Source organism: Falco biarmicus, chromosome 3 (assembly GCF_023638135.1).
Source record: "Falco biarmicus isolate bFalBia1 chromosome 3, bFalBia1.pri, whole genome shotgun sequence".
NCBI classification, from domain to species: Eukaryota; Metazoa; Chordata; class Aves; order Falconiformes; family Falconidae; genus Falco; species Falco biarmicus.
Genome location: NC_079290.1, coordinates 107,547,652 through 107,566,301, shown reverse-complemented (window position 1 = coordinate 107,566,301; position 18,650 = coordinate 107,547,652). Strand labels below are relative to the sequence as shown.

Genomic DNA, 18,650 nt, shown 5'->3' with positions numbered 1-18,650 from the left:
ACACTATAAATGTATGGCTGCTGTATGAACAGTACCTTTTACCTTCAGCAAGACAGTTAACCCATCCCCACACACTGGAATGGCAGTGCTGCTACGTGGGTGAGGTGGCAGGATTCCTGAAACGTCTTGCATCTCTTCCCAGATACTGAATGTGACCTCTCACAGGCGTTTCTAGCATCTGCTGGACTGGAGCCGTGGATACTTTATCACAATGTTTCCTGATAAAGATGGCAGACTTAGGCCAGTCTTTTGTATTTAAAAATATTTTTACTTTTTTTAGTAGATCAGCTATTCTTTTGGAATTGGTATTAAACAAGGTTGTTTCTGACATGTTTAGGTGTGTATTTCTCTTCTGTGCTCATGATAGCCTTCGTGATACCCTGATACAAAGCATGGTGTCTGATTGGCAGTTTTATAACTTAGTTATTGTAGTCTCAGCTTATTTACACTGACAGACCTCGATCTGATTTATCGCTCTTGGTGCTGCAGTGCATTGTATAACAAAGCATGTTCAGCTGAACAATTTCTATCGATTTGTAGGACTTCCCTAATGGAATTGCCGGTTTTATCAGAGAAATACTTGTTTTTGTGACATCAGCTCCTTGACATCCATGCCATGTTTTAGTTTGTGCCTCAGCTGCTAGCTACAGCCTCTCAAGGGAGCCAGTACCACCCGTGCCTGGATACATGAGGCAGAGATGTGAAAGGGAGAGACGGGGGTAACCAGTCTTCCATTAAATATTTGCTCTTAATGTTCGAGCTGATCCTGCCTATTGTCCTTGCTATCTAATGGTATTCAAACAGCGGCATCAGTGGAATAAAGGGAAAATGTTTCATTTCATACCTCCTACATTGTAAAGCATAAAGAATTACATGCTGAAGAAGCTAAAGAATAAAACCCAGTGAGTAATGCATGCTTTTTCTATAGATTTTATGTATCATCATTGTGGTTGCTGTTAAGAATTGAGGCCATTGATGCAGTATGTGTGTACGTGTGGTGCAGTAGATAATAGAACTCAGCATTTCGGTTATGATACAGTTGCTTTGCCTACCACCCTCCTTTGCAGCCATAGATTGTTACAAATGCGGAGATTCCGGCTGCCTCTTGTGCGTAGGGATGTGGCTGAGAGACCTCTCAGAAATGCTGATAAAATTGCATTGAAAGGACTCTTGGGGAATGTATTTTAGGAGGAAAAGAACAGAAAAGTGCGTGGTGATGCTGCTGCTAATATTGGAGACTGATGAAGGAAATGTATCCAAAAAACCCTGACGGTATGTGTTCAGGGCCTGTTTATTGTAAGATTGCTGATGTAAAGATTAACAATTTGGAAGCATCATGTTCTAGGGCCTTTTTGTTGAATTGTGTTTAGTAGATTGTCTTAGATGGGTGTTTTTTAATTGTGAAATAATTGTTTTGAATTAAGGTTTAGTTTCTGATATGGTCAGAATAAACTGTGCTAGTTTATTACTTCTGCATTTTTACATCTGAACAAGTAGATATGTGTATTCAATGTTAAAAATAATCTTGGATTTGGGGAGGTAGTGCTTAACAAATTTTAGGGTTGTTTTGCTATTGGTTTCGTTAAATAGAAGAATGCAGGCTAGGAAACCTTTAATTTCACAAAAGAGAATGAATATGCTTTTAATGTAGAAGTACTTACGGCATTAGTGTGATAATAGACTAATGATTTTATTATCTAATATTTCTGGCTGATTTTGCTGCCTTTTTTTTTGGTAACGATTACACTGTGTTGTGGATGTCTCTTACGCTCTTTGTTTATCTGCTTGGTATTTTAGAATTAGGTGTTTGGACTTGATTTTTCCCCAAGCCATCTTTCTTGAAAATTTCATTGTAGGATTGTGTAAAGGTATCAGACTAACCTAATTATTGTTCTGAGCTATTTTATTTCAGGCATAGATGTTTTGTTTTGCTTTATGTTCTGTCTGATACTACAAAATAGCTCTGTAAGGCTTCTTGCTACGGTAGTGTGGCCTGTAAATATTTTTCTAGCTCATAAGGCAGGTTTTTCCCTTCATTTGTTACTGTATTGGCAGCAGTGATTAGGTTATTCAGAGCACGTGAACCAATTTCATCCCCCAATGAAGAAAGGAACTATTGCGACCATAGAGACTATTCTGAAGACATAGATTGGATTGCACTGGATAATTAGGCAATTTTGAAACTGCTAGTAACCCTCTCCTGGTTTTTAGTAATTGAACTGACAGAGGAGAAAATTGGACTATTTTTGATGTAAGATATATTGTTGCTTAGGAATTGAAAATAGCTGTGTCATAGTTTCTGAAGAATATCTGAAATCTCTTTGCCAGTCTTAACAGTGTACCACATTTTTTTCATATGTGGCATATTTGAAAAATACACATTTTGAGATGGTGTAAGTTACTGAAAACAGAATTGTAGTTAAAGGTCTGTTTTGCTTATAATCATTTAATGTTTTTAGTTATAAAATCTAAATGTTTTTCTTGGCTATGAAACAACCAATAAAGAGTAAAGAGCTAGGCCTCCCTTTTGATAATTGAGGTGTGAAATTACAAAGCATCTGATTGTGGGGTTTGATATCTTCCCTTACTTTAAGATGCTGGATGTCTTAACAGATATTTGTACACCAATTTGTAAACTATAAACTAAAAATACAGTGGAATAAGGAATGCTTGGACTAGTTTTTAAGGTGTCATCACCAACAACCTGCATTCTTTTTTGCTATCTTTTTAATTTCACACCCTTGTCTTAGCTATTGCTCAGAATGTAGTGTAATCGTGCAGGAAACATGTCACCTGGTTTTAGAAAACTTCTCTTGAATGTAATGTCTAGCTTAATCCCTGTGTGTTCTCTCTCATACTTCCAGTCTATATACTTGTCATAAGTTGGTAAATCCACTTTTGATGTACAGGCATTTGGGGTAACTAAATTTTGCTGTTATTTGTTGGAATTAATGGACATCTGTGAGCCTGTTAGGCCTGTCTGTTTCAGTAGCTTGAAAGAGCTATTTAATGACTAACCTCTTAAATGATGTGGTCAAGGTTAATTATATATTATTATGCTTGGGATTCTGTGTAATATTTTTAAAACTGGTTGCTCTATGCAAATTATGTTTTTTAATGTTTAGCTGAGCCACAGAAATAGCGATGGAGGCCTGCAGGGCAGGTAAATGAGCTCTTCAACACCTATCTCTTGGATTTTTGAGTTGCTGTGTGAAAAACAGGATTTTGTGAGAGATTTCAGGTGCTGCTGTTTTGAAACGGAGAGCACTTCAGGAGTGAAGCCTTGTAAGACTAAGCAGTGATAGCATTTGGCTAGCCACTGAATACTTGCTGTCAGTACAAATCTGGAGGGTAAATAAATCCTCTGAAGTAAAAAAAGCTAGAAGCGTCTAACTTCAGGCATGCTGAAAGGGTTGTTTTCAGAAGAGGCATGTGAGTCCTAATCATCACTGTCAGTGCAAGAGTTAAGCGTTGAACAGACTCTGCAGTTCTGTCCTTAAACCACAGGGGGAAGGTAGTGACTTGGGTAGTGGAGAAATGAAAAACTGATATTCTCAGTATTGACTAGGAAGCACCTAATCTGTAATTCTGAACTTCCATTACTAATTCTTCTGTATCTGTAAGTGCTTGTCCTTGTATTAGTACCTGGGGAACTATTTAAAAGGAAACCAGAAACTGTTTGAAAGTAAAACTTCAAAGATTTTATTATGGTCCTCTTTACTTTAACAATAACGTACTCATTCTAATTATAATAGTAATAATTATAATGCTGTAATATACTTTTTCCAATAATTTAGGTTATCTACTGTGTTCTTCAATAAAGCAGGCACAGGTGCCCTGTGACTGGTGTAGGACTCCCTGGTTTTTAGATTGTCAACTCTGATAAAAACTATTCTTACCCATAGGGATTGCAAAGAGAGGAAAGCCTCAGGCAGGCAGAGTGGTAAGTTTGATATTGTAGGGCCTGAAACAATAGATCTGGTGTTGGAACTGATCTATTAATTTCAAGGTGCAGTCACTGTTTTTAGCAATAGCACTACTGAATTTTGTTAGAAGGAATAGGTATCATAATAATGATTTTACACAGTGGATCTCATCTTACCCACTGATAATGGAGAGCATGCTAAAAATCAGAAGGGTTTTAGGTGGAAGCAGTGCGTAAACTTTGCACGTTTGTTATAACTATTCCTTTGCTCTGTGGTGTGAATTGAAAACCCCCTTCCAGAAGCTGAAATGTTCATTTGAAAGATTTAAACATGCTTTCTTTAACGTGTTAAACAGTATAGCTTTCCATTAACAGACCGGATGAAAGGGCAGATATGTAAGACTGTATCATATGCAACTTTTTTCCTCCATAAGGATGAGAAGCTGTTGGATGGAATGTTGCTTTCTTGGGAGATTAATTCTCTGTGTTATAAAAGAATTAAGCAAACTGGAAGACTTCCTTGGTTTGCTATTAGAATTAGTGTATAATTGTTGTGGCTTAACCCAGTAGGCAGCTAAATACCACATGGAGTCTCATGCGCACACATCCTTCCCCCCCATCCCCTATAGAATGGGGGAGAGAATTGGAAAAAGAATTAAATTTATGGTTTGAGAAACAGACAATTTAATAGGACAGAAAAGGAAGGGAAAAATAATAAGGAATGATGATGGTAAAAGAACTAGAGTGTACGAAACACAGTGCACAATACTGACTGATGCCCAGCCAGTTCCGGAGCAGTGGCCCCTGGCCAACTTTCCCCCTAGTTTATGTACTGGGCATGAGGTCATAGGGTATGGAATATCCCTTTGGGCAGTTTGGGCCAGCTGTCCTGGCTGCATCTCCTCCCAGCTTCTTGTGCCCCCCAGCCCTGTCACTGGTGGGGCTGAAAAGTCCTAGACTCGGTAAGCACTGCTCAGCAGTAGCTAAAACATCTCTGTATTATCAGCATTATTCTCATCCTAAATCCGAAACACAACACTGTACCAGCTACTAGGAAGAAAATTAACACACTCTCAGCCAAAACCAGGACAGTCATTTAATTCAGAATATAACAGATGTGATGAGTAACTCCTGAAGCTGTTCAGATTTTTTTATTTGGCTACTGTCACTAAATAGTAAGTTTAGTAGTGGTTTATATTCCTGCAAAATCTGCTTCTTTTGTACTTGTGAAATGTATAAATGCTGTATCTGTATAGTATATGAGGAAGCTCAGATGGGGTAAAAGTACAAATGGGAGAATCTCTCGGAGATTTGATTTATTTATTGAATGATAAAAACTAAGCGTAGTTCATAGAACTCAGGTTGTGACATCATCAGAATGGTCATTACACACACTTAATTTTAGCTTGCTTTCCTCCAAATATGAGCAGAAGAAGGTGCTGTGAGGTACAGATGTGTCAAAACAGTCAGACTGAAAAGCGATAGGTCTGCAGAGTTAGTCCTGCTGCAAGGTAACAGTGTCCTCTGTCATACTGACGTATTGCATAGTTGGGTTTTCTGGGTATAGTATTAGCAGATGACTGATTAAATTGGAAAGAGTTCAGAGAAATAGGCTCAAGGGTCTGATGTCTTCGGAAAGATGAAGTACACCTTTATGAAGTAATAACTAAAATGAGTTTCTGTCATTCTGCTAATACTGGAGAAATGTAAATATTGGGAAGGGAAATGGAACTGTTTTAGAGTGGATCATAAGCTGAAGTAATGGAACCATGCTGTGAAGGAAAACAGCCTGACTCAGAAAATGTGTCCTAACCCTGAGACTGTAAGAAACAAATAATGGTTTCAAGGGCATTGTGAAGGCCACTTAGAAAAGCTTTATGAATTTAAAATAAATATTAAATCCATTTTGAATAGCTGGTGGGTTTTTTAAACAGTTTTGTATTTTTACTGATGATGTAATGAAATAGGTGTTGGTGCCTATGTCTCGTATACCTGTGAGACCAAGTGAAAGTTTGATCTGACCAAGTTTTAATTGATCACACTTCCATAAACTGGATTCAGTTCCTTCCAATTGCTATATAGCTCAGTTGCAGAAAGAACTGGGATTCACTCACCCCTTTCAGCTACCAACAGGTATGAGTCGTGTACTCAAAGGATTAACTTTTTCTAGAAAATGTGTGGTGTCAAGTCTAGATTAAGATCCCCAGCAAGTCTTAAATCATGCAGGCTACTGATAATGCACAGTAGAAACAAATTCTTGCAGGAAACTTCATTGGGTTGCTTCTCACTTCTTCGTATGCCTTCTTCAGTAATTCCAAATTATATAGAAGACAGAGGCTTTCTGTTTTCAGAAAGCTTTTATTTATAATTGAAAGTAGTGCTTCATATATGTGCTAAGACACAGAAGTTTATTAAAAAACAAAAGTGGCCTGTAAAGTGGTTGCAGATGTAGAATAGCATCCAGTAACCGGATTTAATGAGGACTTCTTGAGTAACACTTTGTGTACTTTGCTTTGTTATTTTCAAGCACATCTGATAAATTTCATGTAAAATCATAAAATTCTGATGTCTGGTTATGAGAACTTTTTAGAAGAGGAACTATAGAAACTATAAAACTAATGAAATAACTTTATAGAAAAGCCATGACCCTTGCATAGAAAAATATTTTGAGTTCTGAGTTACACAAGGCAAGAAAAAGTCTTGTGAAGCAATGAAGTGCGATTTTGGACACTGAAAGCATAAATTCCTTTAGCCACTTCAAAATATTTTAAGCTATAATATTTTTCCTGTATATCTGCCATATTAAATTCTTGGGGGTTTTGGTTAAAGAAAGAATTTTAAATAATGCTAGTAAAAGAATGCTCTCTTGTATTATTTTGTCATGTAATGCTATTATATTTTGGCGATTAGTTCCAAAATAATTACCCTCCTTTCAAAGAAAGTGCAAGTTTAATTTCATTAGTGTATGCTGGAAAGATTATACAAACTTCTGTAGACCCTGCATACAGGTCAATGTGGTGTTGTATGTTTAAAACAAATCAACACTTCTCGGCAAACAACCGTCTTGATACGTAAATACCAAATCTGTTTTCAATAAATTGACAAATGTTTTTGCTTTGACTAGATAATGAGTAAACTCTGGGCCATAGTCACTGATTTGTATTCTTAACAGTTCATAGTGATGAGTTAATAAATGGTTAGTCTCAAAAGCAAAAAGAGAATTCAAATTCTGCAAATGACTTCACAGTTGGAGTTCTAGGATTTGGTATGGAAGTGGATTGCCCGAACTTCCTACAGTTTCTCCACCAGGTGGCTGGGAGAATCCTCCTCTTAACCTAGTTTGGTACCAGATTTATCTATCTTGGTAACACTGCAACTGTATTCAGCTGTTCAACTTAAATGCACAGTAGTCTTTAATGAAAAGAAACCAATTGTTGACCGCGATGTAGCTGTGTTAAATTGTCAGTCTTTCTTTGCCGAAGGTGAGGTTCAGTTTTGCATGAGGTTCAAGTTATAACTGTTCCTGTGCATTGTGCAACGTATATACAAGCCAGACAGATGGTCAGTTTAGCCATGGGACTTACTGTACTCAGCAGCCTAACCAAAACAATCCCAGTTCTTATATGTGATGTTAAGGTAATCTGGATCAATTAAAAATGTGGGGTTTGCTATATCTTATTGTAAGATTTTTTAAAAGATTTTTTGTTGTTTGCCAGAAACTTGCCAAGTATCTCATGCATTTGCTTGCTATGATTGTTGGAGGGTTACATTTCCGTTACCATTTTCAAGAAATAATTTTGTAAACTGTGTTTGCTGTTAAATGTCTAGATAGCTTTTTTAAAGTATCAGTTGATTATTATCTTTTGCTTAAGAGATAGTAGGTCAAATCCGTGGATGTCTCCTGTTTGTTTGATAGCTAAAGTAACTATTTTGTTTGTTATTCTGGTAGGATGTAGCATCTTTCACACTGGATGTGAGTGGCACCTCTGAGGCCTCATCGACAGTATTTTTCAGTTCATCAGTCCCTCTGATCACAAGTAAAGGGAACTTTTAAGGACAACTTACCTATAGTCTACATGTTTTATTTTTTGTATTCTTGTGAATGTAAGGTGGTATTGTTTTTTGTTTGAAAGCTAAAGCCTCTATTTTTAAAAATTGTTTTTAGATCCCTTTGTTTCTTAATTTTTTCATGCAATCGGTGTTTTTAATGACAAGGCAATCTACATTTTCTAATCACCATTCATAGTGAGCATTTTAACTTGGGGACCAAGAAAGCGTAAGGCATTAACAGGTGTGATTGATCTAAAGAGGCATACAGCACCAGTGCAGCAGACTTCTTGAAATTGAGTTGTTACCTCCATTTGTATTGGGGGGCGTTGTTTTTGTAAGTGTGACTTATCACCTTGCAATGGCATGGAGCCATTTTAACAGAAGGATATGAATATAAGCAACCAGGAGATCATGCATGAGAAAACAGCGTGTACGGCCGACAGGTTTTCCACCTAGCAGTCCTGAAATGGGAGTCAGTTGACCCCCTTTGAAGTCAGTGGGGAACAGAATATTCAAGCAGTATTCTAGCTGTGTTGCAGTAAATGCTGGGTAAGCATTCCTGTTGTGAGAGTTCTATTTCCTCATTGGTTCTCTGCTGATGCTATATGTAGTACACTTCCTTTGTCATTATTGCCATCTTAATTGTGCTTGATTTTTTTAAAATTTTTTTAATAGAGGTTGATCTGACTTTGTAGTTAATTTTAGTGGGTGTTCAAAAAGAAAAGAAGGATGGGGATATGTGGTTCCCCAACTGCTAATCAGTTTTAAATTAAATAAAAAATGCTGTCTTCTGACCATTTTCATCACTGCAAGAGGTGGAAGTGCTTAATACCTTAATATTGTTAAGGATACACTTTTCCTGACTTCTGGAAAGGAATGGTACTTGTACATAGCAGCTTATTCATAATAAAAAGAAGGGCCAGTTAACATCCCATACAATGTGTGTCTGTTACGTGCTTCAGAAAGCAGTTCTATTGTTTCAATTTAACTGTTTGGGACATATTAAATAACAGATATGTGAAACAATGTACTATCAAAGTTCTTTAAAATTTACTTTCCCCAAACTTGTTCTATCTTTATATGTAATTATTTCCATATGTTACCTTTTCATCTAATTCAGTCTTATCTGAAATACAAATATCAATTTCCTACTTGTAATTCATGAGTTGGTTTTGAAAGAATGCTCATTTGTCTGCTCAGCAAAACATTAAAAGAACAAAACAAAAACTGGGCATTCTCATACTGTCCAGCTGGCAGGCCATGTAATTGGCCTGTAAACAAGTTGCATTAATCTCTGAGAAGTGATTTGCAGCAATAGCAAATTATCTCTGTGCTTAGTATAGTAAAAGATTTTATTATAGTTTGATCACATAAAAGTAGACTTTGGAATTGCATTTGTAAATCCAAATGCAGAAGAAGAAAATTTTGTGGCCATCTTACTGCCATTCATTGATGTAAACCACACTTCTCAGGCAGCTGCTTAGTTCTTTTACATACTTAAAAAAACCCAAGCATTTCTAAACTTTCAGATGGAAAAATAATATTTTGGGCTTCAGGGCAGGTTGGGCCTGTCTCTCCAGTTGTCTCTTCAGTACTGGGAAAATACGTTCTCACTTGAAAAAACAATTCTGACTTCTTCTATTTCTCCATCCTTTACCAAGTTACATTTTCAAAGGTAAGGTTCACATCCTTTCTGCTGAGTTCTGAGGAGGCCACTACTGGGCGGGGGGGGGTGGGTGTCTGTAATCTGTAGATGAGTTAATTTGGAATGAACACTGAATAACAGACAAGTGGCTGATCCATTTATATCCATAATTACATTTTTTGTGTATTTATTTTTTTCCCTAAAAGTGGGTGTTTTTCTTTAAAGATGGAAAAAACCCAACCCTAGGGAATGTCTTTCAAAAAAACAATCTTAAATATATTTACAAGGTTCATTGTGCATTACTGTTAGTGATGTAGTTGCACAGCTTGACAACAGAGGGAAGAATTGCACAACGGCAACAGTCAGTTGTCTCACACTGCTTTTTACGTAGAGACAGCTGGTTAATTTTGTTTCAGTTTGAGTATTTTTATTTCCCTTGTAATATTAACTTGAAAAACAGTCTCTTTTTTTTTTTTTCCCGATTTCCCAAACTTGGAAGTAGATAAAGTTCAGTACATTCATTGTAATTAGAATATGTATTTGTGTTCCTTAATAAAAAATTGTTACACCTGTTAGCAGCTTAAAATATCTTTTGAGTTTTCCTCTGGACTTGTTCACATACAAAATGAATATTGAAAAATACTTCTTTTTATTTTGTTACGCAAAGGCTTGTCTTCAATATCCATCAGAAAGATTTCAATTAGGGATATGATATCTCCTTCAGCTTCCCAGCAGCTGACTCAAAGTCCTTGATGAGTTAAGTGATGTGTACTATAAAAATAAATGGAAAACCTAGCCTTTTCCATTAAACGCAGTAATAAAATACTTCTGCTGTTGTGATGGAATTCCTTTTTCTGGGATCAATCATGACTCTAAAAACTTGCAAGTTTCATGGAATCCCTTACTTAATGCTAAAGTGTTCTGGAAACATCTACCAAAACATTTTGTTTCATGTTCAGAAGTACCTTTTTCCCATATGAAGTGTAGGGGTGAAATGCATACTGAAAGCATTTGTTCACACATCATAGACCATTGACAATAAGTTCTTTGTTTCTTACCTCAAGATACATACTTGCTGCCATTTTAAGAACCTTTTTATTGGTCAGGATGGTTCCTTTCATCTAGTTTAGCTCTGGTTAGGATTTTTGAAGCTGACTGCTTCAAAATAATATTAAAAACCCAACTCCTTCTTATAATTTCCTGTTATTCTTAAGTGAATCTTTAGGGTGTCCTCTTTCATGGGTGCATTACTAGATACACAGAATATATGTTTTAGTCCAGTTCTATAGGTTATTCTAAGCAGGTTGCCCAGGGTCATGGCCAGATGGCTTTTGAATATCTCTACAACCTCTCTGGTCAACCTGTCCCAGTGCTCAGTCACCCTTGTAGTGAGGCGGTGCTCTGTGATGGTCAGAAGGGACCTCCTGTGTGTGTTTGTGCTCATTGCCTCTGGTCTTGTCACTGGGCAGCACAGAAAATAGCCTGACTCGGTCTTACGGATCCCTTCCCTCCAGGTGTTTGTGTACATAGATGGGATGTCTCTGAACCTTCTCTTTTCTAGGCTGAACAGCCCCAGCTCTCTCAGCCTTTCCTCATATGAGAGATGCTCCAGTGCTTTGGTCATCTCTGTGGCCCTTCTTTGGATTCTCTCTAATAGCGCCATGCCTCTCTTGTACTGGGGAGAGCTGGTGGATATGGCACTGCAGGTGTGGCCTCTCCAGTGCTGAGGGGAAGGATCAACATCCTTGACCTTCTGGCATTGTTCCTTCCTGACACAGCCCAGGACACAGCTGCCTTTGCCACAAGAGCACATTGCGGGCTTGTGTTCAACTTGGTGCCCACCACCACCACCAGGTCCTTTTCTTCCAAGCTGCTTTCCAGCTATTGGGCCCCTGGCATGTACTGGTGTGTGAGGTCATACCTCCCTGTGTGCGGGACTTCACGCTTCCCTTTGAGCTTCAGGAGCTCCCTCCCTGCTCAGTTCTCCAGGGGTTGAGTTCTCTTTGGCAGCACGACCGTGTCAGTCCCAATTTTGTATCATCGGTGAAGCTGCTGAGGGTGTGCTCTGCCCCATCCAGATCACTGGTGAGGATGCTGAACAGATTGGAATCAGTGTTGTCCCCTGGGGTACGCTGATGCTCATGGTATTCCAATTAGACTTTGTGCCACTGGCTGAATATGGATTACAAAAATGAATACTATTATTGGTAATACCAAGAACATATTATTCTGTCATATAATCATACTGTGCAATAATAATAATAACAGAATTTGTGATATATAAAGGTGTGTCTTACAAGCATTGCTGTTTTCTCCTTTTTTAACCTTCGTCCCTTTTAGAGTTGGGGAATGGGTTTGCCTTGGACCCTGCGCTGAATCAGCGGCAGCTGTAGTGGTAAACTACTGGTTCCTACTTCTTCATGCTACACTATATTCAGGTTTTGTTGGACTGCTGCCTCACAAGTATATGATATAAACCCCTGACTTTGATTTAATATTTACCAGTAATTAGGGAAGTGACTTGTTCCTTTATTTACAGACTTCATCAGCACAAGCTGCTCGTTAACTTATCATTCACTTAATATTCCTCGTGTCAGTGATAAGCTAATGTTCAGCGCACAGATGTATTAGGTTGCCTCCATATGGTGTTTTGTCTAATGAATCAATTAGCTATTTTGGAAAAAATCCTGGAGTTTCTTTTTTCTCGTGGTGAAAAGTCATCCTGCAAATGGTGGAATGGTTTTTCATTGATGTTTGTGTTTGAGTATATTTTTAGGCAAAACCTTTGCAATAGTTTTGCTAGGTTCTCGTGTATATTTTCTAGGCACTTAGGAAAAGCAGTGTTTTTTGTTTGCTTTAAAGTTTGTATTAGCAGATTTTGAAGAGCTATTAGGGTTAAATAAACATAGCCAGTGATACACCTCTATTCTAGTCACTGTATCTTTGCCACTTCTGTGGCATGCAGTCTTTCAGCTCCTTTAAGAATTTGGTTTTTTTCCAAATTGTTAACAATTGATTTAGTAGTGCAATGTCTGTTTCAAATGCTGGAAAGTAAACATTTGCACATGCAAATAGAGTAACATATGAATGTTTGTGGATTTGGCACTGTAGATGTGTGGAGTCACAGAAACTTCAGTACTTTCGTGTGCCTTGCTTTTGAAGGACAAAAATAGAGTATCTAAAATCAGACCCAGTATTACAAGCAGTGTTCACACATTGTATGTCAGTAGGCTGTGATTTTGGCTTGCTCGATATTAAGTTAAAATAATTTTCAACAAACTGTTCGCTATTTGCATTGTCTTTTGACAGGGAAAATGTTTGGATTTTTTTTTATTTTAAAAAACCCTAAACTTCATCTATAAGCTGTGGATATTTAAAACTTAGCTGTTTAAAACTTGAAAGATGAGAATTTAAGATGTTTTTGGATTAACTTCTGAGGATTATAAATTTACAGTTTTAATACCTTGTCAGAATGTAGCAATGCTTATCAATCAAGTCTTATCGATGTTTTTAAATGAAATATTCTTTGCTGCATTGTCTGGGGCATTTTAGTTAACACAAAAGTATTTTTCTACATACAGTATTGGTCATTACGGATTTTTCACTTGTATTAGACTGAGAAAAGGACAGCTTTAACACTAACATAATATTGAACTCTGTTTAAAAGCAAAGAAACAAAAAACCCCCCCCCACCCCCCCCCCACCCCCCTACCCCACCCCCCTCCTCTGTTCAACTTCCTGACTGAGTCTGGTGGAGAAGTTGCAATTTTTTAAGAAGAAAAATAAAGCAATATGATAGACCCTGTTAAGGTGACAGGGAAGAAGCGAGGATCAATGTTATAGTGACCAAATGCAATTGCTTGCTACAAAACTGAGTTGTTTTGGCTGGCAGAACCAGTGTACCTAGGTATGAAATACAGCATATATGGAGCCATGCACAAGGTATCATAAACACGTATGTTTTACTGTTGTCTTCTCAGATGGAGTTATTTATGATTCCTATGCTCTTTAGTTTTCCTTTCCCCATGAAACTGCTGTACTTAATATTTTTCCTGTTCAAAGTACATGAAATAATTTTGTACAAGCTGCCAACTGTGTTAAGTTGCATTATAACTGGTATAAATAATTTGTTTTTTAAAAGGCATACCAGTTAAAACTTTGTATTGGAAAAATCTTACTCATCATGTTACTGAAGACAGCTTTAAAACAATGCTGTTGAAATGAGAATTATTCTAGTTGTTCACATTTTTTTTCCCAAGTAAGAGGATATTATAACACCCATTAAAACACTGTAAAATACTTTTCCTGGAAATGTTTGAGAGGATGTCAGACTCTTCTCACTGCCTAAAATATGCTTGTTAACTTTTAAATATTACAGGAAACTTTTGAGAACTCCTAAATTAGAATTTCTTCATCAGTGTGATTAAAACAAATTATTCAGCAATGAAAAACTTGCCAAATCTTTTTTTAAAGCTTTTTAGCCTCTTGGTAGCAGGAGTATGTTGTTGCTTTTAACATCACTACTGAATTTTCTGCTTGCCTCGCCACCCTCTTCTGTTTTGCCCTGTGTGCTCCCCACTGCACCCAGTACCCACTTGCATTGCCTGCTGGGGAGAGCTGGTGGTCCTGGTTTGTGGCAGGGGTTGGCTGTGTCCCCTTCACAGCTTTGTACAGCTCTGAGTAGGGCTGGTGTTGCCCAACAGGGTTTTCAAGACTTTGTAGCAAATTCTCTTAATCAGCCAGTCACACTACAATTGCACACATGCATGTGAAAAGTGACAACAAAAGAAATTTGGAGTAGGTGCTAGATGCTGTCCTCTTGAAAAGTCTGGCTTGAACAGATTAAATGATTTGTTGTTATGTTTAGAATATATTGGAAATAATTGGAGACCTACGCTTGAACTGTTTGCTTAACAGAAGGAAATATTTTTGGGTAACGTTTAATCACAAGATACAAATGAGGTCAAATAATGTAACTCTCAAGACTTGTAACATCTTTAATATTGCATATCTAATAGCACCAGACACCCTTTACGTGTTTACATATGAAGGTGAGATCAGCATCGTAATTTTACCAGAGGAAGCTGTTTCTTTAACGGTTATCTGTTGCTCTCACCTGAGCTTGAACAGCAAGCAGCCAAGAAACTGTAACAAGATTATGATCATGTGAGGAAAAAGAGACAGGGATAGAGAAAAGGGAGAGGCAGTGGTGAAAGCACATCCTGCAGAAGCTGTCATTTACGGCTGCCTTTAAAAAAAAAAAAATCGCAGGGATTTTAGCTGTGCGTTGATATTTAGAAAAGCAAGATTGTTTTGAGTCACAACTTGCTTCCCATAGTGTGTCTGTATTGCTGGGCTAGCATGCTGCTGCTTTACACCTTTTTCATTTCTTTCTTAGAATCAATCTACCGACGTGGAGCCAGAAGATGGAGGAAGCTGTACCGAGTGAATGGGCATTTGTTCCAAGCCAAACGTTTTAACAGAGTGAGTACTGTTGCATAAAATGTTGGGTTTTGGTAATGTTCTGTGGTAATTGTTTTCTCAGTCTGTGCTTTTTCTATATTTGAGTGTTGAAAAGAAAGGAAAAGCAAGATGCTTATTCATGTGACTTCTCAGTCTATGCAGTGTTATTCAGGTCATAACAATCAGGAAAAACTTGGAAGTCTTTGAATCTAGGATGGAGTTAATAATATAGGATTGGTGAAAATAAATTATTTTTAAAGTCTCTAAAAATTTATTTTTGTGACTATTTAAACTGATATATATTTTGAGCACTTCTTACCTCCTTTCTGCTCTTTACTTGATTTCGATTGCTTGTTGAATCTTTTACCTTTAGTACTTTTTGTCACTTTTAAAGATTAGAGCTCTTGATGTTAGCTTTAACTGTTTTCAGTCTGAGGTATTACATAGTCTAATTAAGAACAACCCCCCCTGTTTTATTGAGCTAAAATACAACTGTGTTGACAATATGACTTAATCCAAATAAGCAAGTGAATGTCGCTTTAAGGCTGAGACACCTCCTTCACTTATCCCATTATGCCTAAGTATTGCAGCATATATACAAATGTAGTATATGCTTTTGGGAATTCCATACAAAACTGAGTACAGTGAGGTGAGTTTAGCTTTTTGATTCAACAGTAACTTTTTTTTTTTTTAATTATGAAATTAGCTCTTTTTTTCCCTAATGCTCCCTACCCCAAAACTGCATTGAAGGAAGGAAAAGCCCCTTAAAACTCAGTATCATATCACATACTTAGGTGAAAAATATGTCATGTGTCTGAATTATAACATGCATTTGTATAATGTGATGTGTGAAGTAATGTTTTTTAATTTATAGTATGAAGCTTCAATGTGCATATTTGCTACATGGTTAAAACATGTTTCTTTGAAACACTGTGAGTGCATACCTGCCATGTTAATAATCCATGTCATAGTGACGTTTTAACTGAAATTAGGCAAATAGTGAATATACGCATAAAGATTTTGAAACCTCATTAGCATGCTCATTTGTCAACAATCCTTAACAAGACTACTTTGTTATAACTATCTGTATACAAATGAAATACTATAAAGCTGGAACACAAAGCACATCCAACTGAAGTTAGTAATAAAGTTGATATGAACTGTAAAATGTGACATTAAAAAGTATAAATTAATAATAAATTATGGTCATATATGTATTACTGAATTAGATACCAAATTAAAATTTTGACTGGATTTTAATCCTTATGAATTCATTCCTCTTTCAAAATAACCTTTTAAAACTTTTTCAGATAATTCTGGTGAGCAAACACATGCAAAATCTAAACTTGTTGAACATACTGTAAAGGTTAACTCTTTCTTATGGCTGTGTTTGTAAGCGTTTTGGAGAGGCATGAGAGGGGTGCCTGTATTACTGAAAGAATTTGGGACCTGACACTACATCTTTCTTTTTTCTTTTTTTTCCTTCCCTCCCTTGCTTCCGTGCATCTGACTGAAATAAATGAGATTATTTTCTTGCATGTCATTTCCAGGGCCTAAGACATTTATTTAATTTTAATATTAGTGCTGCCAAACCTGTACAAGAATACTGAAGGAAGTCTGATGGACCAGGAATTTTGAAAGAAGTGGCTATAGATAGATGTCCAAGGCTTCCTCTCTTATTAGGCAGTATGGGTTTTGGCTGGCTTTTTTTTCCTGAGCAGTGCAGTCTGGGTTTCTCCTAATCAAGGAGGACTGGCGGTACAGATGAATGGGATGTAGTTAAGTTTTGTTTTCTACAGCTGTCAAAATATGAGAAGGGCAATACAGAAAATAGTTCTTAAAAATTATCAATTCTTTAATCATTATTCTATTATTTTTTAATGTTTTCTAATACTACTAGTAAGTATTTATAGTAGCTTAACACTTTTGGGCGGGACACCGTGTGTGATTCATTAGTCTGAGGATCTGAATAACCGCACTCTAACTTGCCGTTTGCTAGGAGGAACAGAGTTCCACTGTTTTGTGGCTTTGGGACAGTTGCAGAGTTCTGTCTAAGCCTGAAGTGGAGGATGAGTGCAGGACTTCATCTGCAGCTTGCAAAATGATAGGCCGTGTCTTAGGTTGTTACGGTAATTACTGTAGAAAATTTGCAGGTAGGGAATAGTGACTAAGTCTTCTGTTGGTAACCTGTGTGCTGTGTGGAGGGATGGCTGAGACTAGGTGACTTCTTGGCATGGAAGAATCTTAGATTGCTATTTGGCATTTTGGGTGAAGTGGATAAAATGACCACAGCGCACATCCACTGGAAAAATTATTTAAAGATCTGCCCTGTTAAAGTCAGCAGTAGAATGTCTGGCTTCTTAATTTGTCCTCATTTTTATTTAATTTATTCAGATGCCATTTTGTTGCATGTATAAAAAAGGCCATATTTTTTTTTATATTAAATAGTGCAACATAGGGAGGTTTTACATCAGACTTGTTAGATGAGTTTTACTGACGTTTTACCACTGTTAAAGTATATAGGTGCAGATATTGAACATTCTTCATACTTTAACTTGTCTTTTTTAACACTTTGTGCCAGTGTTCTCCAGTTTGGGTGTTTTTCATGCGTAATTATGTAGTGCAAGTCCTGTCAGTTTTGTTTAGGTAACCTCTGTCAGAATCTGAAACTCAAAATATATTTATTCTCTAAGAATAATTTGCTAATGTTAGGCTGTAATGTGTTCCATATGCTGGAGATACTTGTTTTCTTAACATCCATTAAAAAAGGACTGCATTTAGCTGAATTCTTAAGTATAAAGTGTAACCTTCAGCTAGCAGGGAAACCCTGGATATTCTAAAAAGAATTATTATTGAACATCTGTTAGGAGGTGACCAGGATAGGTTCTTGTTGGGTGGATTCTTGTTAGATAACTACTCATCTACAGAAAATAATTGATAACTGAATTGATAATATGCATTCTGCCTTTCAGAGAGCATATTGTGGCCAGTGCGGTGAAAGGATATGGGGTCTCGGAAGGCAAGGCTACAAGTGTATCAACTGCAAATTGTTGGTCCATAAACGTTGTCATATACTTGTTCCACTGACCTGCAAAAGGCATATGGTAAGTTTGTGTTCTGTATAAAGCTAAGATGTTTCATTGTGTCCCGTGTTGTTGTTTGTAGATGTGCATCCTGAGTATTTAAATGCTGTGTATGGCTGTAGATCTATGACACACGGTGGTATTTGGTTTTCAGTTCCTGAAATGACTATGGAGGGCAAGCCTTTGGATTGTGAGCAGTCTGGGAAAAGTGAGAAAAGGAAACTTGTGATACGATTTAAGTGTGAGCAAGCTTGAGTTTGACTTCTACAGTAGACATATTGCATTTTATATATGGATAAAAGAGTTGTCACTGACAGTCTTGGCATTGGTTCCTTCTAGCCTATGGGAATGTTTTAAGAACTAAAGTGCTTGCATGGGTTTTGCGCTACTGCTTGTAAAAAGGCTTGTTGCTTTCATGGTCTTGCCTTCGTGGTTTCTCCGGTACTTCCTCATCCTCTCCATTTCCCTCATTCCAGTGGCAATG

The 18,650-nt window shown here is 37.1% G+C and overlaps 1 protein-coding gene across 3 annotated transcripts in view; it reads left to right on the top strand.

Moving 5' to 3' along the window:
- The window catches only part of PRKCZ (protein kinase C zeta), a 67,492-nt gene that overhangs the window by 17,299 nt on the left and 31,543 nt on the right, over window positions 1–18,650 (top strand). For 2 of the 3 annotated variants that reach the window (XM_056331179.1, XM_056331178.1), the window contains exons 6-7: window positions 15,019–15,104; window positions 18,056–18,187. In XM_056331179.1, the coding sequence (XP_056187154.1) occupies window positions 15,019–15,104; window positions 18,056–18,187 (218 nt within the window). Of the gene's footprint in view, window positions 1–1,235; window positions 1,273–15,018; window positions 15,105–18,055; window positions 18,188–18,650 lie in introns of those variants that run through there. The other variant, XM_056331181.1, reaches the window with a different exon arrangement.